Source organism: Chiloscyllium punctatum, chromosome 11, assembly GCF_047496795.1.
Source record: "Chiloscyllium punctatum isolate Juve2018m chromosome 11, sChiPun1.3, whole genome shotgun sequence".
Classification (NCBI taxonomy): Eukaryota; Metazoa; Chordata; class Chondrichthyes; order Orectolobiformes; family Hemiscylliidae; genus Chiloscyllium; species Chiloscyllium punctatum.
Window position 1 is genome coordinate 108,257,564 of NC_092749.1, and position 27,369 is coordinate 108,284,932.

Below are 27,369 nucleotides of genomic sequence, written 5' to 3' on the forward strand. Positions count from 1 at the left end.
ATCTCATTATCTTTACCAACTGACCTACTTTGACACCTTTCTGTACTGCATCTAGATTAGATTAGATTAGATTACTTACAGTGTGGAAACAGGCCCTTCGGCCCAACAAGTCCACACCGCCCCGCCGAAGCGTAACCCACCCATACCCCTACATCTACCCCTTACCTAACACTACGGCAATTTAGCATGGCCAATTCACCTGACCTGCACATCTTTGGACTGTGGGAGGAAACCGGAGCACCCGGAGGAAACCCACACAGACACGAGGAGAACGTGCAAACTCCACACAGTCAGTCGCCTGAGGCGGGAATTGAACCCGGGTCTCTGGCGCTGTGAGGCAGCAGTGCTAACCACTGTGCCACTGTGCCGCCCACTAGTGCGCCTTCTTAATCATGGGTTCTGCAAAGATATCAAAAAGCAATAGTGTCGGGAGGGAGCCTTATCTCAGCCCATGCCCAATTTTATCAGATCCATTTTCACCAAATGCTGTCCTGATTGGAGCAATCAGTTCCATGTGCAAAGCCACAATTGCTCTTTCATCTTTTCAGTCAACTCTGATCACAGCTTTTGCTAAGTAATACAGGAAATGAGTTCAGGTGTTTTACGGGATCTGAGTGTATTCTAATAGAATACCAATCAGTAACAATAGATGATCTGATCCTGCATCTCATTGCTGCCTGTGGGTCCTTGTTGTTGGATGCTATGTTTCCCTTACAACACTGATTACATTTCTAAGATACTTCTTTGGCTATGAAGCATTTGGAAATATCCTGAGATGAGGTGAATGAAAGGCACTATTTAAATGCATACACTCTCATTTAACACTGCTGGACTTTCAGAACAAAAAGACCGCATTTTACATGTTCCGACAGCAGAACAAGTCTTAACATTTTCTTCCAATTGTGCATACTGAGGCATTAAGTCCTTTGTTCATAATTACAAACCACTTGTTTACCCATGTAGTTTTCCTCCCACAGTAATCTTTTCAGAAATGGATATGTTTTAAGGACAAAACTATCCAGTTTTAAATAACAGTGGTCAACAATAGATTAAAGGGATATACTGTTGTACTTTTGATTTGAAGTTTGTACACACACTCACGAGTGTCATCCTACTCAAGTAAGTACCTGAGTCATCTTATGATGACAGGGGATGTTAGAATACGCTCTCTGTTTGATGACTGTCTATTACTTTTACAGAAATTAGTTCTGGAGATATGAAACCTTGAACTTTTTTTTCCAAAAAAGACAATAACTACTAATTGTTCAAACATTACGGAAATTTTATTGCAATACAATTAACTAACTGTCAGATATTCCTACTTATGATCAGGTCTCAGTTATCATGTTTCAGAGGTATTTTTACATTCATGAAACATTATATGATAGTCCATTACATATTTAATTTTGTAAACTTAATATAAACCTCAACTAAAACTCATACTGCTTACCAATTAGTAAATGAGTCAGATTTTAGAATACACTGTTCATATACTTATTCACAAGACTAATGGACTATATTTTAACCAAATGTTTGAATTTGAGTCAACGATCACGGGTGTATTATTTTTAAATATACAAAATGGATCCATAAGCCCATCAAACATAAGTGACAGAAGAATAAAGTTTTATCCAATGTGGGCTAGGCACCAACTTAACTCCAGAAGTGAAGTCAACCTGATTAGTTCTTGCCAACATTCTGTACCATCATCTCCAATCTCATTTCTTTTTCTCTGCAGCTTCTCCCTTATGCAAATCCTGATGGACCAAGCCTAGTTTGCCACTTAGTCTCGAATTCCATATTCAAGCTAATACCAAACTGTCTATTTCCACCTCTGACCCTGTCTCACTCGAATCCTGCTGAAAATCTCAATTCATCCCTTGCTGCCTCAAGTCTTTTCTATTCAATCCACTCCTCATCAAACTTCCAAATTCCCAACAAACATGACCTGAAACTTATCCAACGGTCTACACCCACATTCTCTTGTGCCTTGAATCCCACTCCACTAACTTCAATGACTCAGTTATCAGACATCAAATTCAAAATCTTTGACCTCTTCTACATTTTCCTTACAGATTAAACTCATTTATGAGCAAGGAGTTTATTTTCAACTGTCGGCTATAGAGGTCTTCAATAAAAAAACAAGAGTGCTAAGCACTTTAAACTATGTAAATCAAAGTCAAGTCTTCAATGGAATGTTATATTAGTAAACCAACAACGTGAAAAATTCAACAAGAATAACTATATGCTGAAAGCTATATATATTTCCTAATGAAACAAATGTGTATACGTTAGATGTTTGTTTTTAATATACATAAGGGACCAATGGATAGCATTAATATCTCCTACATCAGAAAAAAATGTAGCATCTTGAGCTCAACTATGTTGTTTTAGAGATAAAACTATACTGTTTCTTTGTGTCTGTAGATTCTTGACTGCAACATCTCTGAAATATAAAAGTGGGCAGAGACCTGTTACATACACTGTGCATTCCCTCTTTGACCAGCTTGTATTTTTCAGTGTTACATCCAACATTTCCTCTCCCAGTAGTAAAATACTACGCCTGTGCCTTGTATGGTTCACTGGAGAAGAAATCAAACTAATATCCTTCCACAAATTTGCTCTGTGATTCAGTACTTTAACATGGAGAATTAATACATTAACACACAGCATGACCATGCTATGCAAGTCCTGATTTCTGTAAGCAGAATTGTCTGAGAAAAATTATTATAGAAGACAATGTTACAAAACATTTGGCTTTAGTTCAAAATAATACATCCCTGAAATGTTATCAGAACATCTTTCTCGGTGTCATGGCAAATAATACTAAATATGCCTGTGACCTTAAGTTGGAAGTTATATTTATAGGTCTTGTGCTGGCATGGGCTGGAATTTCAGAGTTCCAGAAGTTTAATTTTGGTCCTGAATAACATACTGTAAATCAACAATTAAATTTGCTGTTTCTACAGCTACATGCAAAGCATTAAGTTTCACTGAGTAAGAGTCCAATACTAATTGATCCGGGAAATACCCACTGGGTCTCTCAAGGGGCAATTCTAGGCTTACTATTTCTGCCCTATTACCTAAAACAATCCAGTTTAGATTTGGTTCTGCTGTGTATAAACCACAAGCACATCTAGAAAATACTTCTGACCAGTCTGTGTGCAGAGGCATCTTGGGTAGAACTGACCAACGATGGGAATACTTAGTATCAACGAAGTTCTCACCACCATCATGTTCCAGTGAAGAGGCAGTACGCTGCAATGAGCGGCAGAAACTGTCAGCAACAATTCCATATTCAGATCGAGAGCAGCCCAACTCCGCTAACTTATCATCAGTCACAGTTTGGCTCTGTGAAAAGAGTTCGGCTTAGAAAATGCTCCACAATTTTCAATCACCAGCATGTTCAAACATGTAATTTTTTAACTAGTGAAAATTAACTAGATTTCACCATTACTTAATGGAATGGCACAGTGGCAGGCACTGCGGCCTCACAGTATCAGGGACCCAGGTTCAATTCCACCCTCAGGCGGCTTCTGTGTGGAGTTTGCACATTCTCCCGGTGTCTGCGTGGGTATCCTCTGGGTGTTCCAGTTTTTTCTCCCACAGTCCAAAGTTGTGTACGTTAGGTGGATTGGCCATGGAAATTTACCCATAGTGCCCAGGGCTGTGTAGTGTGGATTAGCCATAGGAATTGCAGGGTTAAAGGGATGGGGTGGGTTTGGGTGGGATGCTCTTTGGCCGGTCAGTGTGGACTCGATGAGCTGAATTGCCTGCATCCACACTGCAGGGATTCAATGATACTTTTATGATATATACCAGATTAAAGTAAGTGTATTGCTTGTTTTCATAGATGATCACAACTTCAATGGCAGCAAATCTACCACACTAGTGAGCAAAACACCTAAATTTTCAGATTATAAAAATTTGTGCGAACATACTTCTATTACATCATTTTACAATCTGCACTGCTAAAATTATAAAACAAGGTAAAACTCAACATAAACAATTTAGACCAATTTTGATTGAATTTTACCCAAACATACAGAAAAGATAGACATTATCAACAAATCAAGTGGAAAGAATCCAGCTTCAAATCCATAAATATGGCTTTCAGCAATTCTATATTATCTATATCTGGTCAAAATAATAATGAATTAGATAAAAATATTGCAAAGAAATCTGATAAAGGGTTCAAAAGATGTCCAATCCTGTGAGGGACGTTTGAATGTTTTGTCATCTGAATCATGAGATCAAATTATTTTCTTTACACCCCCTTTGTTATTTTTGAATTGAGTTCATGTTTCTTTTGTTTCTGTTTTCATTTATTTTTCCCTTGGTGGCAGGTATCATGGAACATACTGACAACCAAACTGGCCCATGCAGCTAATGTGCAATGATAGCCATATTAAAGCATTCAAGTTGTAAGACAAGCAATTTTTCCATTACTTCATGTATATATTAAATCTACACACATGGGGAGTCAAGGCCAATTTTATGCTTTCAGATCAAGTTAAAGTGACTAGTACAATGCTGGGAATGAAACGCAGACAGAAGAAAAGGAAAAATGTGTGAGGTGGACAGACAGTGTTAAGAATAACAGATGGAGAGCTGAGGGAAGAGAGGGAGGACAGATGGGTGTTGGAGAGGGTAAAACTGAGGGAGGAAAACGGGAATGGAAGATGAGTTGGAGCAGAGAGGAAGAAGGGCAGCATATTTTATGTGAGGAGATAATGGAATATTGGTCGACACTAATGCGCAGGGCACACAAATACAAATCACACTATGGCTGCTGGTGGAATTCAGGGTCAATATTAAGTAAATTTAGAACTGAAAGCTTGACTCATTGAAGGTGTTATGATTATGATGGGAGAAGTACTGTGTCTTTAGTCCTGAAGTACTGAGTTTAGTCCCAGTACTCCATGGGCTGCAACATAAATTTAACTGGCTTACCTTGTTTGTGATATGGCCAATTGTATATTTTTCTATATTAGGCTTAGAACAACAAGATTCAACAGATTTATTTCTAAAAACGCAAATTTAAAAAAAAAAGAACTTATCAAATGAAGGTGTAAAACTGGTTTATGATATCACAATATAAATGTTAATCCCTCTAAACAATCTAAAACACACACACACAAACATACACTGGGTAAAAGCCAGGAGTGGGGAGGGGCATATTCTATCTACAGGGATTCACTATTGGCAGAAAACACTCTCGGTCAATAAGTCATAGTTCTGAAGGCAATAAAAAAGGACAAAGCTTAAGATTTTCAGGCAGCAGTCAGCTGGCACATGTAGATGGATGTCACCAAATGTAAGTAGTTGGGATTTTGGCAGATGCACCTTGTTAAGGAAACAGGGAAGTCTTTCAGACACTCTCAAGGTGACAAAAGAATTCAGACTGGATTCATCATAAAGATGCTTCAAAAGCAGACAATGAGAGCTTAGCAGCTTGTTCATTTGCAGGCTTCTCCAGCTGGAAACCAAACTATCTTCACGCCTGCAAACACTATGTCAACAGGACAGCTAGAAAACCTATTGGTGAAAATAGTGAGGTGTTTTTACTGGTATGAGTTCAAGCAACCAATATTAACAAGATCTAGAAGCATGTGGTTCCCAAGAAATGCTTTGCTAAAAAGACTATCCTTTCAATGTCCTCTTCAAAGAAAAAGCCTAGATAACTCCACAATCCTTGAAAATCAAATCCACAAAAATTATTAAATATGAAGCTTAAACAACAATGATGACTGTTAGACTATTATCAATTGGTGTTAAAAACCCATCTGGTTCACTAATGTTCTTTAGAGATAAAATCTGCCATCCTTTTCTGATCTTGTCCTGTATGTGATTCCAGATTCACATAATTTAACTGACTCTTAAATGCCCTCTGAAATGGTCTGACAAACTATCAGTTCACGGGTGATACGAGATGGGCAACAAATGCTGGCCTTTTGTTGCCCATCTCGGATAATGAGAAAATGGCCTGCAATAGAAGAAAGGACGGGTGGAGGATTTGAGCTATAGCGAGAGGTTGAATAGGCTAGGGCTGTTTTCCCTGGAGCATCGGAGGCTGAGGGGTGACCTTATAGAGGTTTATAAAATCATGAGGGGCATGGATGGGTTAAATAGACAAAGTTTTTTTTCCCTGGGGTGGGGGAGTCCAGAACTAGAGGGCAAGGGTTTAAGGTGAGAAGGGAAAGATATTAAAGAGACCTAAGGGGCAACTTTTACATGCAGAGGGTGGTACATGTATGGAATGAGCTGCCAGAGGAAGTGGTGGAGGCTGGTACAACTGCAGCAGTTAAAAGGCATTTGGATGGGTTTATGAATAGGAAGGGTTTGGAGGGATATGGGCCAGGTACTGGCAGGTGGACTAGATTAGGTTGGGATATCTGGTCGGCATGGACGGGTTGGACCGAAGGGTCTGTTTCTGTGCTGTACATCTCTATGACTCTATAACAGAGTAGGAAAAATTGGATGTAATCACTGTGAAGAGAGAAGGGGAAAGTAAGAAATGGAGAGCATAGAACAGGAATGGAAGGAAAGAAAGAAGGGAAGGAAAGATTGAAATAGAATAGCACAAAGGGGCAGAGGAGGGGCTGCTGTTCATTTGGAATGGACAAAGTGCCTAATACTATGTCTCAGTGATGGTCTTGTTTAGTCCATCATGTAGTATCAAGTGATGCTTGATTGTCCCATAATATTGCACTTTTAGCATTCTGTACAGATGCAGTATTTTTCGATCTTGTGGTATTTTATTGTTTTCATACATTGTTGATATATTGACATATGACTCATTTTGTAGCAAATGGGAAGTCAACATCAAATATGTACGATGAAGCAAATAGCAAGGCAGGTAAGCATATTTCACAAATTTTGAGGCAATACATTCTGTTCCACAATTGTAAATTGTTCATTGATTCATGTTATTAATTTTATTCAAACAACAGAAGTTACAATTATTACGGCAACGAAGCAATTACATTCTATGGAACACAAGGCTCTTTGCAGCACTGACTGAAGAACTGGGAATTGGAAAAGCAAGATGCTGCAGTGCCACCATTGATGGGAAAGTATAATTACAAAAGTGACAAGTTTATTTAGACAGATTCAATTCTAATTGTGGATGGTAGACTTTATAATCAAGGAAAATGGACATAGTAAGTGCATTTAAGTATTTATTTGTTATAGTTTTTTTTCCCAGTATGTCATTTTTGTCTCATAAGAACGCAGCCAAAAGTTTTTTATTGCATTCATTGCAAGTTCTTACATTAAAATTTCTATGGATTAACTGAAAAATTGCAATTTTTGAAGAGCTGACCAATAAAGTACACACCTTATGTCCAACATAAGTAGCGAGATGGTATTCAGTACACCCTCCTCCCAGTACAGCTAAAGGCTCTTTGAGTGTAAGTCGCATCACATGTTCTGCAGATTGACAGACAAGCTACAACATGCAGATACATAAAATTAACAAAGAATGCATGCAAGTTGAAGTGGAAAATTCTGACACAACGGGCATTTTCATTGCCAATATATTCAGTGGCATATGTTTGTAGGAAAAATAACATTACAATTAGACATAACAATTCAAATATTATTTGCAAGTATACATTTTCTAACTAAAGGACTATAGATGCATGAAAATATACATTTGCTGCACATTTTAAATGGAAATATTTCTATGGAATGAGAAGAGATAATTTTGAACTGTGTGCTGCATTCTGTTTTACCTGTTATTTCTCTTAGATTTTACTGTTACAAAATCATTATTATTGCATACAAGTTTGTTTTAGAAAGTCCTGCAAATCAATTTATTTCACAGATGAACACAATAAATTAGACACCTTACAAATCAAAAATCTCTCCAACCTTTTACAATGCAACTGAAGAGGATAACCAGCAATAATAGTCTCTCCTTCCCAGAATTTACTTCATAAAATCAGCAAAAGAACAAGTTTTCTGCGTGAAATTAAGTGATACATAGGGTGCTTGCGCTGGTGTTAGCACAGCCTTTCTTTATAACAAAACAGTACAACTTATTTTTGTGTCTCTATAGTACAAATGAGCTTGCAGACCCGCAACAGAAATTTGCTTGTGAGTGAACTTTCAAGAAAAGACAATTGTTGAAAGAAGACCCATTAATGTTAAATCTCTCCACAGAATTTTAAGATAGAACTTCAAGCTTCCTTTAAGAATGAATTCCCAAAAGGTATTCCCTTGAATTAGGTGGTAGATTTTTTCACAAGTTAACTATGCAGAATGAGAAAACCTTTCTTGAATTCCAGTTTTGTAGAAGTTTTATAATGTGAAAGCAATTCTCTTATCTTAGTAAAATTAAAATTAAAACTTCATTTGCTCTTCTTTAAAATGAAAAAAAAAATCCTAGCTCCAATCCTTGATAATCTTTGTCCTCTTATCTTGTCTTCATAGTTCAATGATTCAAAATGTCAATGTGTCACCTGGTCCTTTCTAATGCATCAATGCCTCTTTGAAGTTCCGGTGACAAACACTAAGTACAATAATTTAATCACTGCGCTGTACAGTGCTAAATAAACTTCCTTAGAATTTTATGATTTTATCAATATAGTTAAACATTCACACTTTCGATGTTTTCAAAGTTTACTGTCTGTGAGGAATTTCAATTTCTTGTATGCTTCCAACATCATGAAACTTTTTACCGCCTAAATTGTAATTGAATTTCCTTTCTGACTAAAAACAGGGCTTTACAATAATGAATGCTAAACACCAACTGCTGATTATTAGCCCATGTAATGAGTGCTTCTGGATCCCTTTGAATATCTGACTCTACTAAGCATTCTGCTGTCGCACACTTGTCTGTGCCAGCAGCAAATTTAGAAATTTTACTTCTAATCCTCTAATCTAGCTCATTTGTAGTCTGTGAAAAGTAGAGATCTAATGACTGGGTCAGTGGCATTGTCCACTAGACATCTCCCAGTTCAAATAATACACATTTATAATTACTCTGAGTTTCCTGTCGTCTAACCAGTTTTTCATTCACTAATTCCACAAGTCCTTAGGACCCTTTATCAAATAGCTTTTGAAAACCAAGAAGCTTAATTTCATGGGACACCACAGACTCCAAGGGGGCCACATAGGTTTGTGAGAGACTTAACATAAAGGCTTGCAGGCAACTATACCCCTGAGAGATTATCTTGTTTTCCAGAACACTTATTGTGAATCTTAAACCCTATTGAGTAACCTCCAATAGAAGAATTAAAAGTTATATTTATAACTTCAACCCTGACAGGAATTCTTTACAATCATAATCTACCATTTTTTTGTCAAATATTTTAGAATCACAGCTAAAAAGACCTTTCTTGAAGGGGTAACATCAGGTAACAGACCCCTCACATCTATTAAAATATACAGTTTTAGAGCTCAAAGACCTAATATACACAGGAAGATTGTGTTTTTTAGTTAACAATCTGCAAGTTAAATTGCTAGAATGATGGTATTTTGATAATTTTCATATACCCACTATACCCACTTCTTTACTATAATTCCTTTGTGGCAAAGTGTGATCTGTTTTGTCAAGCATGCTTTACTTTGTTCAGCTAAAAGTGTCAAAGTAATAAAAATAACTTGAAACAGTTAGCAATCAATGCAATAATGTTATGTAGTTCCATTCTTTGATGCCTGGATGATTTTTAATAGGACAAGGAAACAAATGACTGGAACAACTGTAGGCCTAGCAGTCTTGCTTGAATTCATTGCTTAAGCAATGTCCTGGAATTCTCCTATTAATGGTTTTATGAACCTTGGTGATTTTTTTGCCTCAATCCACATCCAATCAAAACATTTGCTTGACATACTAACCATTAGTTTAATAAAGAGAAGGCACCTTCAAGCACAGAACAAAAAAATACAAAAAGGATTTCGTCAGAAAATCATTTTTAAATTTCAAATTGTTAAACCAATGAACTTAGTCACTAAACTGTACACTGATGTACAAGCTGAAACAGATAAATCACCACACTGAATTTTCTTTCATAATGATCAGAGCATCAAATGATGAGACAATATGTACAAAGTAACCATAGGGTTACATAGGCGCTACATAAATGATGACAAGTACTATTTTCAATGGCAGTGTCTTATAAAACTACTTGCAATGATCACCTTTGTTAACGACTGAACATCACGAAGTGCTTAACAGCGGTGAAATACAAATAGTCTTGAAGTTTGTCTGCTTACAGGAATTTGATGCCGAAAATTCTAATTTCCTTTTTTAGGTCTATTATCCTGCTTCAGCTTTTGCTGCTGTTTTAGTCCAAATTGTGGACACAGCCTCAATAGTTTCTTTTTACATAATTAAGAAAACAGCTTCAAATAAATTGTGATTCTGATGCAGTTGCTATTTACATGTTTTGTGATACATGTTGCTTTGAAAGATAATGAAAAATCACTATTTTAGAGTTAAAATATGAAACACTCAATACAAAAATACAACATGCAGACCATTTAACCTACCTTTAGCTCATTCACTCCAGCTTCACTTCGATTACATAGTAACAAACTACACACAGGCTTATTCTCATTTGGGATCAGATGCAGGAATTGCTTGAAACCAAACTTCACAATGTGCAGGTTCTTAATAATGCCATAGCAGTTAGGGAGAATAGGATGATAATATGAACTAATGGATTGTGCACCTGGTAAAAGAAAAATGGCCAAAAATTACAAAACAGCAACATTATAAAGAAGCACAATAAACCACGAGATAAATGTATTTAGATTTGTAAAAATTCAACAACATTCCATTACAAATTAATATTTCAGATACTGCAGCACATCAATAAAGATCATTGAATCAAACATAAACTAATGGAACATGAATTAAACATGAGCTATTCCATGCTCAAGTGTAAAGCTTTGATGGTCAAACAACTGAAGAATAAACAAGCAATTTGCCAGAGCAAGCGCGCTATTAAACATTCATTAAAAAAACAAAGAATCTCTTAATAACATTACAATTCAAACACAGAATCTTGCAGCACAGTAGGAAGATATTCATCCCATAATATCTGTGCCATCTCTTTAAAATTAAATTTGCAGTAGATTTGCAGTATTTATTCAGCAGATAAGAATGAAAAGTAAATATATTTGTAATATTGGTTGCAGAAAAACCTTTTGAAATGTTGTAATTTGATCAATTTATTTCTGATTCTGATGTACCTGCCATTATAAATTTGCAATAGATTCTACTGTCCTGAATGATAGATATGAAAATTTGCTGTACTGTACTAAGAGGATGGAGCACCCATCAGGAAAATCATATTACTCTGGCATAGAGATCACTTAACCACCCTTAGTTCATTCACTCCAGCTTGACTTTGACTTCACAGAAGCAAAGTACAAGTGTGCTTGTTCTCTTTTGGAATCACATGCAAAAATTGCTGGAAACCAAACTTCACAAAACAGAGGGGTTGTAGACTAATGTGGATTGAGAATTGGATGACAAACAGAAAACAAAGTAGGAATAAACAGACCATTCTCAAGACAATAGGATTTTACTACTAGGCTGCCACAAGGAGTAGTGCCAGTGGCATAGCTCTCCACAATCAACATAAATGATTTGTATGTCGGGATCAATTATAACATTTCCAAATTTGCCAAAGCCACAAAACTGGGTTGAAATGTAAGTCTGAGGAAAATCCAAGTAGGTTTGAAGCAGACTTGGCCAGGTTAGGTGAATGGACAAGAATATGGCGGATGGAATCTAATGTGGATAAGTATTAAGTTATCCACTTTGGCAGAAAAAAAATGGAAACGTTGAATATTTCCTAAATTGAGTGCTTTGGAACTGTTCAAAGGAATATGGCTGAACTTGTTGTGAATCACTAAAAGCTAGCAGGTAGGTACTACATTCACTGAGAAAGGCAAATAGTATGTTGGTTTGCGAGAGAATTTGAGGACAGAAGGTGTCTTACTGCAACTGTATAGGGCCTTGGTGAGACCAAAAATGCTCTCTCCTCTTATACAGTATAAATGTTGGTTTCCCCTCAAATTGGTATTCCTGCAAATTGTCCTGACTGCAAAACTGTACAATTATAGGATCCAGTTGGTCGAGTTTATGTCTCAGGACTTACATATTTATGGCATCTGAATTTCCTTCATTTCCTGATTTCAGCTTTCACATGCATTAAACGTCCTATTATTTAATATTTGCAGACAAGACAGATAATTCCCATAATCTTAGACCATCACTATTACAAGCATGCAAAGTGCAAAGGCCATTAGATCATTTAGCAAGGTTCAGTGACGTGGGACATAATTTCTATTTGTCTGCTAAATTATTTGGCATTGCCAAGACGACGAAAGTGAACACTGGAGGCAATTTTTGTCATCAATGCTAATATTTCCTTCATTGGCTTAATGTCCAATTTTAAAACTTTTTTTTGTGAAACAATTTGGTATCTTCTACTACTTTGGAGGATCTCAATAAATGCAACTTGTTATTGTTGTCACCTTAGTCTTACACACTCTATTTGTTTATTTTTGCTGCACTCTGTAATTTGCCAATGTATCAGTTATCCAATTGTTCAAAATGTTACAGCAAAACTGAACTAAGTGACTGTTCTTCCAACATACTTCATTTTTTAATGGACAAAGGTTATTTTCAAGTTAAATCCCTAGTAGGTCCATTTAATTGTGTAACTGGGATTCATATACTTTAGCAATACACCATATCTGACAGTCCTTTTCTTGGCAATAATTCATGAAGCAAGTTAAAAATAGAGTTGATTGTAAAAGGCTGTAAAAATATACCAATGGTGCGTTAATCTCAGAAGGTGATTTGCAAAATGCTTAAATACTTGAAGGCAGCAATCTGCACTTGACTTTACACTTAAGATATCAAGATATTTTGCAGTCATTGATTGGTGTTCAGAACATTTATACAACTATTAATTTTACAGCTGTTCAAAACAAATAGCTTTTGCCTGCTATTTTAGTGAATTAGGAAGGCAATGCAAAATGTTAGGTGAGTTCTGAATTGCGGAAATATTAAGTATGGTCATTGAAACTGATACAATACCCATGAGTCTACACCAATTACCATTTCCTATGCCAATTACATAACCACAGAAATTGAATTTATAAAAATAATGCAAATATAATAAGCAGTGTACAAAACATTTAATTTGTATACATGAGAAAAACTTGTAGAACTCATTCACACATGCAACATCTGTAAATTACAGTACTCAGGCTTTCACAGGCTCAAAATAAAAAGGTACAGTAAACTGCTAACCCTCTATTAGTCTCCAAATAAGTATTTGGAAACAGAAGCTTGTTTCATGGACTACCCCAGTAAACTTTTATGGTGTTACTATGGTATGAATATCCTAAGCTACTGAAAAATACAACTTTCAAACATTCCTCCTAATTATCAAAAATGCTGTGGTCTCATTAGTGATCAGTAATTTATGAAGAAATCAGGTAGCAGTGCTCCTTCAACTTACCTACCTTAAATAGAAGCAGTCTATTTAAAATTTAAATTGTAAGATACCTTAGTGTAAGATATTATAAATGACTGAGATCTATACACAGAAAAAACGTTACAAAACTTTTTGGATTTTGATAATTGCAAGTGCAGTTTTACTCTTTGGATTCTCTCAGAATTAATGGACTAAACAATTTACATCTGGTGATTTTATGAGGTAGTAGGTTAGCACATTGCTATTTCATTTGTAGGACTTTGGAATAAATCCAACTAACACGGACTCCATCTCTATGGGATTTTCATGGAAATAAATTTCAAATCAGTCTCATGTAGTTGTGGGCAAAACGCATAAAGCACTTCAATTCAATTAGATTCCTTCTCTTGGTTGATATCCAGTGACCCTATTGGAAAGTACTTACCCAAAGAAACTAAGAATAGGGTCAAGTTCAAGATACCATCACCAGAGAATAGTTAATGGATACTCATCATTCAGGTTTTCACAAAGTATAAACACTTTGAGAATACTTTAATTATGACATTTAAAAGGTATCTGAATGGGAACGGTTTAGAGAGATACAGACCAAATGCTGGCAAACAGGACTAGATTGGTTTAGGATATCTGGACAGCATGGATGAATTGGACCAAAGAGTCTGTTTCTGCGTTTTATAACTCTTATGATTCTATCTGGTTATTGATAATATACTCATAAAAGGTGATGCTCAATTAATTTTCAGCCATCAATCTTCCACTCCAATTACATATGATTGCTAAAAAAAAGTATCATACTGGAATTCACAAGATTTTACATTGTGAAATATATTGAACCAAAGAACTTCCAAAAAATATTTTTATGCTGTAGTTGTTTGAACTACTTTGAACTTTTGATGTCACTTGATTATGTTGCAGTTGAACTTCAAAAAAGTATATATTTGTTGGTATTTTAATTGGGGGTTGAGAATTTTATTTTTGAACATATCACAGAGTTTTTGGAAACTTGAAAGGACAAAAAAATTAAGGAAATTCATTGTATTAGTACTGTTTTTTTTAACTAGCCCATTTCATTAATTTTAACCTCCAACAATTTTGTCTGCTAATCATTAACTGCCCCAATATAGAAGAGCAACTCACACAAATATCCTACATGTATACCAGCTTTCCACAGGAGCAGGTTTAAATAAAACAATGCAAGCTTTGATGAGTGAAGACACATGCTATTGAAATTGTTTGTTTTTCACTTAATGAGAGAAACTCAGGAATATCAAACTTCAACGGGAATAACTTATACTGAATGAGGAAAATAGATGCTAATTAGTCAAGGTATCGCCATGAAGAATTTATTCCCCAGTCTTTTGTACAAACTTATGCAAAGCAAGTCGACATTGAATGGTTCAGACATTGACAGCAAATGCACCAAGGAACAGCTGTCTCAAAAGCTGATGTTTAATTTCAAATACAAGATGGCTGGACAAATTCATTTTATCTGCAGACCAAGTCTGTGCATGAGTATATGTTGTTTCCAGCAAACATAATTCAAGCTTGACTGATTATCTTAAATTGGCTGTTAGTGTATTGCTTGGATCGCTCGGGATTATTTAGCAATTGTACTCCAATTGCAGAATCATGTTTAATGTTGTACATTATGATCTGAATTTTGCAATTGTAGGTTAGTTGAGCATAGTTAGTATAGTTGCAAAGAGCTGAAGGGACATGATCCACCAGTTATTGGGATAAACGGCATGCAAAATTGGCATCAAATGAGCACTGAAATTCATGTCATATTATTCTTCTATGTAATAAAGAATATCTTTTTGGCTTCATGGCAGCATTCTGTTGGTGGAGAATATTAGTGTTACTACTGCATAATAATGGTGTGAAACAGCTAGCTTTACATGCTGCTCCAATTTGTGTGGCATCTTACCCAATTTGAGGTTGACTATACACTTTTCCAGTCCAAAACGTAGCATTTGTAAGTTAGTGAGATAAACAGGGAGCAATGATCTGATTGGGGTAACCATCATTTGCTGGATAGTTTGAAGGTACCCTATTTTTTGCATCAAATTTGCCGAGTTAGCAAATCATTTGGGCCAATTTTATAGTGCATTATAATAGAGCTCCTGTGATGCATTAGTAGCATGGCAGAAGGCCCAGGTTCACATTTCACCTGCTGTAGAGATGTGTAATAACATCTCTGATTAGGTTGATTCAAATACCTATTGCACATTATAGCTATAGGAATTTGAACAGGTGCTTAACCAGTAAACAAAGGCTTGCTGAAGACAGTGATAGAAAATGTATTTTCAAATTTCTCAACTAGCACATGATGGAGGTAAGTTTGTTAGAATGCTTAATTTCATGCATGCAATTACAAACAACGTAGGACAGCAAAGACCAAAATGATTGTGCGGTTTTACTGTGCTTATTTATTTTCTCTTTAATGAGATTTACACTATTATTTGCATATTTGAAGTAAATAACTTATGGAATCAAAAAGCTAATTAAATATTGAAATGCTTTCCCTGTGCACATAAATAAATTTGATGGTTTCAAACATTAATTTGCATAAAGAAGTACTTAAAGGAGGAATGTAGCATCTGTTTAGATGTGTTTACACTGACTTCTGGTTGCTTACATTGGTTTCACTGTTATGGCATATAAAAATAGGATTGGCAAGACAATTTGCTACTGAGTATTGACTGACAGAGAAACTAGCCTATCTTCAGATCCAGATGATCCCAGAGCAGTTGTTGCCACAATAGAAACATTTAAGAAGAGGTAGAAAATAAGAAGGTATGCAGCAAAACAAAGTTTTCTCAGGTCACAAACATCTGCTGACATGTTCGAGAACGTAACAAATGAAGAGAACTTAAGAATTGAGGAACACTTGCTGATGATTACAAATTGTGAATGACCACAGGTAGCAAATGGAACTGTGGGAAAAATTTTTTGACAGGAATAGGAAATAAAGATGCATCCAAAATAGCAACCATTTAAATTGGGTAGGAGGGCAGACCATATTGGTATGTAAATACATAGGTTACTTAAGATGGCAACAGAAGTAGAAAAGGCAATAAAATGACAAACAGACCCATTATTTTTTTAAAGATATAAATCAAAAAGATGAAAATATCTAAGACCTTAACTAGCTGGTGTATGTGGGCATTTCTGGGCAGCCCATTGTAGAAAGCATAATCAATAATAGGAATAGTGCATTAGAAATTTAAGGAATGACTTAATAAAGGAGCTATTTTCACAGACTGCCATTGACCAATATTTAAATAAGGAACCACAAGAGTCCTTCAGATTACACATTAAACTGAAGTTTCGTCTACTGTTCCAAGGGAGAAAAACGTCTTGCAACATTGCAAAGAACAAAAGGGATCTCTCCTAGCATCCAAACCAAAATTGATCTTTAGAATAAGTAGTTATATTGCGCACGCTCTCTCTCTCGACTGAACATGCACAAAATGGCAGCTTGATCACCTGGAAATAGCAGCTGACTTTAGTTCTAATTTATTGCTTGCAAAGTGCTCTGTGATGAAGAATCTAAAAGGTGTATTTACGTAGAATCTGTCTTTCTAAGCACAAAAAACATTAAAAGAGAGGTTAGAAAAATATATTTTATCATGGTTTTGAACGAAACACTTTTTTAAAGGCAGTTCAGCACAGCTACACACAGCATACATTTGTTCAGCTATTAGAATGCTATCATTTTCACAAACATATTTCATTCTTTTATTACACTAAATTAAAAATCGCATTTCCTGCATCCATTGTCATATCCTGTTCGTTGTAGGAAGAGCCAGAATTTCTAGACTGTCACTTTATTTCCAACTATATTTTTAATTTCATACTCAAGTGCCACAATTTATTTGTACTTTATTTCAGGAACACTTTCATCGCGCACACTATATGATGAACACATTCTGAAAATATTTAAGAAGATTGGATCTTTATTACCTGGATTTAAATTCAAAATTTGTCCTTCCACTAAATTAGCTTTCTGTATAAAGCATTCTGAAGCCGACACTTAAGTAATCAATGCAATTGAGACAGCAGCGTGTAGCAGTGAAAGAGAGCATGTGAGAATTATTTTTTTCACTCATTTTGTTTACAAATAGACTTTGTTTTGATAGATTCATGAAACACAATATTGCTCCATTTCATACTTATGGCTAATGACTTACTTTTGAAATAAACTACTCTTTTTCCAAACTTGATCTGGTCTTCAGACAAAGGGTGCATGTAGAAGAATTTGTGGCTAAGAATGTATCCTTGTAGGATCCAGTCCCTGAACAATGTCAAAACTCTGTATGACTATGACTCTGATTGTTCGAGCTTATATTTTCTTGCCAAGCATTATTTTCATCATTCCTGTATTTTTTTAGCTATACTAAGGTTGCTGTTATCGATCATTTTCCGGCAATGGAGGATGCTGGTTAATGAAGTATACCGATAGACAAAGATCCAAGTTAAATTCCATATTTTCATCAAATGCAGGTATTGAGATTCCACAATAGTTGGAGCATGCAAAATTAGTGGAGCTTCACCGTTGGAACATGATATTATAAAGGCAGAGACCAGAGTTAGGGCAGGCTTCCAATAAGAATGACCAACGAGTTTGACAATTGTGAGCATTTGTGAGACAGTGGGACTGATGTGGAATGAGTGTTAACATTGATTTCTGATGGGCAAGTGACACCTCCAGTCAAGAAACAGACCCAGTCCCAGAACTCTAGTTATTAGAGATTTCAATGCAAGGTATCAGAAGTTTTCTGAGATAGGTATTGAACCATTTTTTGAGACCTATTCAAATTAGCAATCTACACTGAAAACAGCAACGTTCATTCTAATAGGTAATAATAATCCAGAGACCCAGGCCAATACCATGGAAACAGGTGTTCAAATCACAATATGGCAACCGGTAGAATTTAAATTCAATTAATAAAATCCGAGATCAAAAGCTGGTCTCAGTGCTGGTGATCATGACAACTATCATTAGTTGTTTTAAAAATTCATCTGGTTTATCATTATTCTTCAGGGAAGAAAATTTACCATTTTTACCTGGTCTGGACTTCATGTGACTCCAGATCTAAAACAATGTGGTTGACTTTTAAATGCCCTCTGAAATGGTCCAACATGTCACTCAGTTCAAGGGCATTTAGGGATATGCAACAAATGCTGGCCTTGCTAATGAAGCCCACATCCCATGATAGAGTAATTTTTTAAATTATATTTATTGACTGAAATTTTTTTTTCATATTCTGATCACTGCTAATATTTCATATTTATTCATATTCTTCTACTGTTTACATCTTGCATTTTGTACAATTCCTCAGCAACGCGTGCAGGTGGAATGACATGCTCCCAAGTCTCTCTGCTGGTCACTGTGGGTGAGCCATTGTGCAAGAACAATGGGAGATTAGCTCACATATTTTCTTATGTTCTCTTGCCACCTCTTGTACCCAGTTTGGATGATACAGAATTTATCATGTAGGAAACTACAAGGACAAACTTGATGACTAATATTCTGTAGCAAGCACCAAGGATTTGTTTTGAGAAGTGCTAAAAGTAGCATCAAATGTTGAAAGGAATGACTGATTCTTAGGTCAGGTTGCTGATGTACTTTTATCTGACAAAACAGCACCTTTTGATGTCTTATTTTCATTAGGTATAGATATCAATTGCTGCTAGGTAGAATGGGAATCTAAACAGTAGGCAATTAATCTGATGGCCAAAAGAACCTTCAGTGACATTTACATAGAAAATCGCTTTTGGATCACAGAATTAAATAAGTCACACAACTAGGTTAATGATATCATATTTATGATTTTAAGAAATTCTTACCACAGACAATTGATGTAAAGCTTACGTTATTTGTCTATTCCTCTTGCCTCCTAGGAATAAGCCTTAGGGAGTTAAAACAAAAAACAACTAAACAACCTATACAAAAACAAAGAACATATGTACACTTTCACCTTCAAAGTCTGAACCTAATCACAAACATCACATATCACTATCAGAAGCACGAGTTGAAGTAAATATTGCTCGTGATTAACATACCAACCTGTCATTTGAATCAGAGGCTCCATGAGGGCAACTCCAAGTCTATCTCCTACCATCACTTGTTGTTCCTGGAGATATTGTTTTAGAACAGGATGGATCACTCTCTGACACAAAACAAGGTGAACTTGGTCATAAACTAGCTGTTTTCCCACCTTCAGCAGCTGTGCAAGTGATTCATCTTCAGGACTGAAATCTGGTGTCACCTCCCAGGTTCCATTCCCACTGTCAACAACATCTCCTGACATGGAAACATTGAATACAGCAATCTTAATGTAACCAAATGTCAATTTTGTAATATCAACTGTTGTTGAAGGAGATGAAAATATCTCTATAAGGATCCCAGAAAGCACAAAGGAGTCAGAAACACTTTGCCCCTCAATGGGAATAATCTGCATCTTTCCCAAAGATACATGATCTCCAATCACAGATGGTATTGTGTAAAAGAATGCCTTTAACACTAAGGAACTGATGTAGTCAGCTTCTTTTGTAGTCAACATACAAGTAGGCTTATTTATCATTGTACGAACAAGTGAAAGCAAAGTCTTGCTGTTACTAAAATCTATTTGTATTCTGCAGCTACATTCCTCAGAAGTTAGATAGTCAAGGCAAATATTCAGAAGGTGTTTATGGATTTTGACAATGTGACTGCTTGGTACATTAAGTTGTTTTGCATTTTCAGCCAAATTACAGCATAGAATCGCTGTAAAAAGTCCAGAATCACTAAATCGAGAAACATGATTCAGCACGGAAGCTATTAACAACTTCATCACAGGATGGGACACAGAAAGATTACGCAAAAGCGCAGAAGACTGTGATGTGGTTAGAACGTAGCCTCCTACAGCATTGTGAATTAGTTTCAGTCTACCAAATGGGCCATAACAGGACTCCACAATTCCTCTGAGAGTGGAAAGAGCCTGACAAAGTACATCACTATTTAACTGTCCAGAACTGCATGAAGATGCTATTTTAGGTGAAATTGAGGCCATCATTCAGGTAGTGGAAGGTCTGAAAACAGTAAACTTGCAAAGATTAGTTGGTTTATTATTTTCAAAATGAACCGAAATTTAACATGCAGCACTTCTCCTCTGATCATTAAAATGCTTGTACATTCCAAATGTGCCAATCATATTATAGAAGATGAAAGTTATTTGAAATTCCCATATTTCAATGCTAAACCAACTAGAAGAGCAAAATTTGGATGCATTGTAAAAGATTTATCTTGCTTGACATTTCATTATTATTTATCTATATTCTTCTGCTTCAGTTCTAATCTTGTTGATTTTTTTACAAACTTCTGCATCAGATATGTTACAGTATGGATTCCAAGTAAGGACAGTCCCGCCACTAGAAGCCAATTTTTGCGAAACCATGCTTTATTTCTCATTCTTCTGTAAGGATGCGACAACGAAATATCTGCATTCCAATTTAATATTATCTGCAAATAGAAAAGATGTACAGTTAAATTGTGCTTTGAAAACATTAAGTTTTCAAATCATATAATCTACATCATTGTGGAGACCATGTAGTGTATCATGCCTCTGGCTCTGAAATAGTTTAGATCCAAATTTCGGCCTGGACTTACTCAATCTACCTGCAAATTTGTCCTTTTCAAGTACCTATCCAATTGACTTTAAAACATCACTGTGAAATCTGATTCCACAACGACCTAAGGGGCAACTTTTTCACACAGGGTGGTACATGTATGGAACGAGCTGCCAGAGGAAGTGGTGGAGGCTAGTACAATTGCAACATTTAAAAGGCATCTGGATGGATATTTGAATAGGAAGGGTTTGGAGGGATATTGGCCAGGTGCTGGCAGGTGGGACTAGATTGGGTTGGGATATCTGGTCAGCATGGATGAGCTGGACCGAAGGGCCTGTTTCCATACTGTACATCTCTATGACTCTATAACTCTTTCAATTTAAGTCCAACCAGAAATTTGTAAAGCTTTGTTAAGAGTTTCTTATTATTTATTTCCCCTATTTATGAAGATCCTGAGGGGTCTTGACAGGGTCAATGCGGACAGGATACATTATAGAAGAATCAAGTCACCCATTTAAAAAAGAAATTAGGTGAAATATTTTCTCTCAGAGTCGTGACACTTTGCAATGACCTTTCTGAAAAGGAGAAAGTGGTAGATGCCATTCTTACATATTTTTTATAGTCAGTTCGACTCAGCGAGCAAACCTACATCCAATACAGGGAGAACTAGACATCTGGATACAGAACTAGCTCAAAGGTAGAAGACAGAGGGTGGTGGTGGAGGGTTGTTTCTCAGACTGGAGGCCTGTGACCAGTGCAGTGCCACAAGGATCGGCGCTGGGTCCACTATTTTTCATTTATATAAATGATTTGTATGTGAGCATAAGAGGTGTAATTAGTAAGTTTGCAGATGACACCAAAATTGGGGGTGCAGTGGACAGCGAAGGAGGTCACCTTAGATTACAACAGGTTCTTGACCAGATGGGCCAATGGGCTCAGAAGTGGCAGATGGAGTTTAATTAGATAAATGTAAGGTGCTGCATTTTGGGAAAGCAAATCTTAGCAGAATTTATACACTAATGGTAAGGTCCTAGGGAGTGTTGCTGAACAACGAGACCTTGCAGTGCAGGTTCTTGGCTCCTTGAAAGTGGAGTCGCAGGTAGATAGGATAGTGAAGGAGGTGTTTGGTATGCTTTCCTTTGTTGGTCAGGGTATTGAGTACAGGAGTTGGGAGGCCATGATGCAGCTGTACAAGACATTGGTTAGGCCACTTTTGGAATAATGCATGCAATTCTGGTCTCCTTCCTATCAGAAAGATGTTGTGAAACTTGAAAAAATTCAGAAAAGATTTACAAGGATGTTGCCAGGGTTGGAGGATTTGAGCTATCGGGAGAAGTTGAGTAGGATGGGGCTGTTTTCCCTGAAGCACGGAGGTTGAGGGGTGACCTTACAGAGCTTTATACATTCATGAGGGCCATGGATAGGATAAGTAGACAAGGTCTTTTCCCTGAGGTAGGGGAGTCCAGAACTAGAGGGCATAGGTTTCGGGTGAGAGGAGAAAGATATAAAAGAGACCTGGGGCAACTTTTTCAGGCAGAGGGTGGTACGTGCACAGAATGAGCTGCCAGAGGAAGTGATGAAGTCTGGTACAATTGCACCATTTAAAAGGTATCTGGATGTGTACATGTATAGGAAGGGTTTGGAGGGATATGGGCCAAGTGCTGGCAGGTGGGACTAGATTGGGTTGGGATATCTGGTCGGCATGGACGAGTTAGACCGAAGGGTCTGTTTCCGTGCTGTACATCTGTATGTATGATGGAAACACCTCCTTTAGTGCAACTCATGCATGCTCACAAGGTTTCCTAAACCGAACTAGTCCCATTTGCCTGCATTTGGCTCACTTCCCTCAAAACCTTTCTTTTCCATGTACCTTTGCAAATATCGTTCAAATGTTCTAACTGTACCCATTTCTATCACTACCTCTGGCAGCTCATACCACATACACACCACTCTCTATTTAAAAAAGTTGCCCTTCACCTCCTTTTTAAATCTTTACCCTCTCACCTTAAATTTATGCCCTCTAGTTCTGGGCTTCCCTTCCCTAGGAAAAAGACCTTGGCTATTCCCTTTATCTATGCCCCTCATGATTAAAAAAAAACTTGAAGGTCACCCGTCTGTCCCACTCTTGAGAGAAAAAGCCCTAGCCTCTCTTCATAGCGCAACTTCCAATCTCAGTAACATCCTTGTAAATCTTATTTGCACCTTTCCAGTTACTGTACACAGAACTTCAAATGTGACCTTACCAATGTCTTGTAAAGCTATAACATGACATCCCAACTCATGTACTCAATGCTCTGACCAATGAATGCAAGTGTGCCAAATGCCGCCTTCATCAACCTGTTTACCTGTGACACTACTTTTAAGGAACTATGTACCTGCATCCCTAGGTATCTGTTTGTTTTAAGGCAGAGACGTATTGATTCTTGTTAAGCATAGGGGTGAAAGGTTAGGAATTGGGAGGTCATGTTAAGGCTTCTAGGACATTGGTTAGGCTATTTTTGGAATTTTGTGTCCAATTCTAGTCTCCTTCCTATTGGAAGGATGTTGTAAAATTTAAAAGAGTTCAGAAAACATTTACAAGGAGGTTTCCAGGGTTTGAGGATTTGAGCTATGGGGAGAGGCTGAATAGGCTGGGGCTGTTTTCCATGGACTGGCAGAGGCTGACGAGTGACCTTTAGAGGTTAATAAAATCATGAAGGTCATGGATAGGGTAAACAGATAAGGTTTCTTTTCCCCCAGGGTGTGGGAGTTCAGAACTAAAGGGTACAGATTTAGGGCGAGAAGGGAAAGATAATAAAAGGGACCTAAGGGACAAATTTTTCATACAGAGAGTGGTCTGTGTATGGAATGAGCTGCCAGAGGAAGTGGAGAAGGCTGGTACAATTACAGCATTTAAAAGGCATCTGGATAGGTACATAAATAGGAAGGGTTTAGAGGGATATGGGCCAAGTGCTGACAAGTGGGACTAGATTAGGTTAGGATATCTGTTCTGCATGGACAAATTGGACCGAAGGGTCTGTTTCTGTGCTGTACATCTCTATGACTTTATAAATTTTATCAGGGTTAGGTGGGAATGCAAACTTAAGGCAAGAAACCTGATCAGTTAGGATCTTATTGAATGGTGGGGCAGGCTTGAAGGGCTAAATGGTTTACTCCTAGACATTGTTTGTATGTTTGTAAAGCCAAACATCCCATTCAATTTCTTACCCACCTTCTAAATTTGCCCTGGCACCTTCAAAGATTAAAGAACCTGCACTGCAGTTTCACATGTTCATACAGCCTCCTCAAATTAGCACCAATTAAATGATACTGTCTTTCCATGTTATTGCTCATAAACTGTAATCACTTCAAATATATCCAAAATTAAATTGAAAAATGGGTGGCGAAATTTAATTTCTCACTTACGTCCCCTTCTTCTCCTGAACTCTACTATTATCATGCTCAATTATCGCATTACCAAGATCATAATGGGTTCCCAATTTTGGAATTGTATTCAAATCTTGGTCATTTCAATAATAACAGTAATGGCTTTGGCGGATTTCAGTACATACCAAGTTCCTATATATTTAAAAGCCCCAGAAATGACACCAAATCCTACTTTTCTTCTATAAATTTGCAAACTATGGCAGTTTGCATGTTAAGGATGTTTTAAAAGAACTTGACAAAAGCTGCATCAAACATATATCTTTTGTTTAAACCGCTGGGTTTTTGTTGAGTTACCACCACCACCTCCCGCCCCCCCCCCGACCAAAGACAGTCAGCATGACCTCTGACCAATTCAAGGAAAGCACGAAAGACACCTGAAACTATTCACCTGCTCTCCCACATTCATAATAAAATTAAAAGGGATATTTGCATCTCAAAAAAAGTCGTTTGCTTGTATTGTTACAAAATAGATGAGGTGCTTCAAAGTACTTATAGCCCAGTTTTGTGTATTTTTGCACACTTTTCAACCATCATAATTTCTGAGGTGATTTTCCTATTCTTGACATAATTTATGAAGGGAGTATGGCTTACCTAACAAATCCAGTAACTAATTTGCCTTTGGTCGGCTTTCCTTTTGGATGATGCTCGTCACAATTTCAGGCTGTGAAATATAGTCTTGGTTTCTGTTCTTGAAGGTTTCACTAGACTTCATATTGTACCATCCCCAATGGATCAATGTTAGACTTGTTCCCATAACAATTAAAACTCTGTAGTTTTTCCAGACAGTTTTAAGACTCATGTCTGATTTAAACAATCACCTGCCAATACAATAACATTTAATCAGTGAAATATGAATGTCACAGCATTTAAAAGAGGTCAGAAGGGTTAGGAGAGTTAGAACAATATTGGAGATTAGACACAGGGTAAAGCAGAGACATGTAGACAATTGAAAATTAAGATTTTAAAATCTATGAAGTCAGAGATCAGGATCAACGGCTGCAGAGAATGTGTGTTAGGATGTGAACTATTGACCTAAAGAAAGGTTGGACCTTATGACAAGACAGGAATTAGAAAGATCAAATAATAAGCAGTCTTGAGTCAATGTGCTTGTGACTCATTTCAAAGACGAGTAAGGCACCAAGGTTAAACAGGGACTTTTAATAAAAAGTGTGTCGTCTGGCAAACGAAAATGGAAGAAGCTAGAGAAACTCAGCAGGTCTGGCAGAATCTGTTGAGAAACCAGAACCAACGTTCCAGATTTAGTGAGACTTCAGTAATCTCAATAAAAACTGAAAGAACTGCAGATGCTGTAAAATCAGAAACAGAAACTGCTGGAAAAGTTCACCAAGTCTGGCAGAATCTGTGGAGAGTTATCAGAGCTAATGTTTCAAGTCGAGTGACTCTTTCTCAAAACTGGGGACTTCTATCATTTCTTCAGCAATCTCAGTTTTGAAATCAACATAGCAAAAGAGAAAGATATACTGAATGGTTTCAACCTTGCCTGAATTGTTAAACAGAAATGCTGTTTAGGTGCCAGTTGGACTGGGGTGGACAAGGTCAGAAGTCACACGACACTAGGTTATAGTCCAAAGGTTTATTTGAAATCACAAACTTTCAGAGTGCTGCTTCTTTGTCGCGACTTCATCTGATGTAGGTGCAGCGCTCTGAAAGCTTGTGATTTTAAATAAACCTGTTGTACTATAACCTGGTGTCGTGCAACTTCTGTCCTTGTTGAACAGAAATACAACTTGATTTGGAGATGCCGGTGTTGGACTGGGGTGTACAAAGTTAAAAAATCACACAACACCAGGTTATAGTCCAACAGATTTAACTGCGAAGTACACTAGCTTTCGGACAATCACCTGATGAAGGAGCGTCGCTCCGAAAGCTAGTGTACTTTCAATTAAACCTGTTGGACTATAACCAGAAATACAACATTCCACCTAAGCCTGTCTGTCTCGCAATCAACATTGGGGGTACAAAAAATTACATCTCTGTCATTCTACACCAGGTTATAGTCCAACAGGCTTATTTGGAAGTACAAGCTTTCGGAGCACTGCTCTTTCGTCAGGTGAAGTCTCTGATGAAGGTGCAGCGCTCGGAAGGCTTGCCCTTCCAAACAAACCTGTTGTTTGGAACCTGGTGTTGTGAGCTTTTTAACTCACTGATGGAGGGCTTTTGCCCGAAACGTCGATTTTCCTGCTCCTCTGATGCTGCCTGACCTGCTGCGCTTTCCCAGCACCACTCCGACCTTGGCTCAAGACTTTTAACCTTGTCCACCCCAGTCCAAAACTGGGCACCAACCGCATCACCTTGTCAACCTCATTGACACACTTGTGGCATCTTGCTGTGTGAACATTCGGGAGTTTCCGGCCCCGGCATTTATTTGCTATCTGCATTGGGTGCAGGGACGTGAAGCGGTTTTGGGGTGTCTGGAGATGGCGATAGGCGCTATTTAAATGCAAAATAAGGGGATTCAAAGGCCTACATGAGAAACGAGGAAGTACTTTACCTCACAGCAGCGCCTTTCGCTTCAGCTGAGGCTCTGCCTGCGGTGTTGTTATGTACGTGTGTATCTGGATGATGTTTAAAGGGTTTAAATGAGCCGTAAGAACACCTCTCCCTCTCCCCTCAGGCACTCACTCACCTTCAGCCACTCCGCCATTGCACACAGGCCCCAGGACCTTCCCGCGTCACTCCTGCTCCACCGTGAACAAAACCAATAAAAGGAAGCACGGGGCACCGAATGAAATAAACTGTTCGAAATTTTTAAAAAAAAAACTACGACCGGGCTGAAATGTATTATCAGTTTTTTTTTTTAAAATACAAAAATCAGGCATTATCGTAGACAGCTATATATTATTTA

General features: G+C 37.2%; 2 protein-coding genes across 4 annotated transcripts in view; both read right to left on the minus strand.

The window, feature by feature from the left end:
- The window catches only part of mkks (MKKS centrosomal shuttling protein), a 54,064-nt gene extending 33,540 nt beyond the window's left edge, over positions 1-20,524 (minus strand). For 2 of the 3 annotated variants that reach the window (XM_072581500.1, XM_072581501.1), the window contains exons 1-4: positions 19,537-20,524; positions 10,498-10,679; positions 7,340-7,450; positions 3,228-3,351 (exon numbers count right to left, since the gene is read on the minus strand). In XM_072581500.1, the coding sequence (XP_072437601.1) occupies positions 3,228-3,351; positions 7,340-7,450; positions 10,498-10,679; positions 19,537-20,524 (1,405 nt within the window). Of the gene's footprint in view, positions 1-1,273; positions 3,352-7,339; positions 7,451-10,497; positions 10,680-19,536 lie in introns of those variants that run through there. The other variant, XM_072581499.1, reaches the window with a different exon arrangement.
- A 26-nt stretch (positions 20,525-20,550) lies between these two features.
- On the minus strand, positions 20,551-25,253 carry LOC140483315 (uncharacterized). The gene is made up of 2 exons (XM_072581505.1): positions 25,095-25,253; positions 20,551-20,970 (listed from the first exon to the last, which is right to left on the minus strand). The coding sequence occupies exon 2, from the start codon at positions 20,917-20,919 to the stop codon at positions 20,773-20,775; it is 147 nt and encodes a 48-aa protein (XP_072437606.1). The 5' UTR covers positions 20,920-20,970; positions 25,095-25,253; the 3' UTR covers positions 20,551-20,772.
- Positions 25,254-27,369: the final 2,116 nt, after the last annotated feature.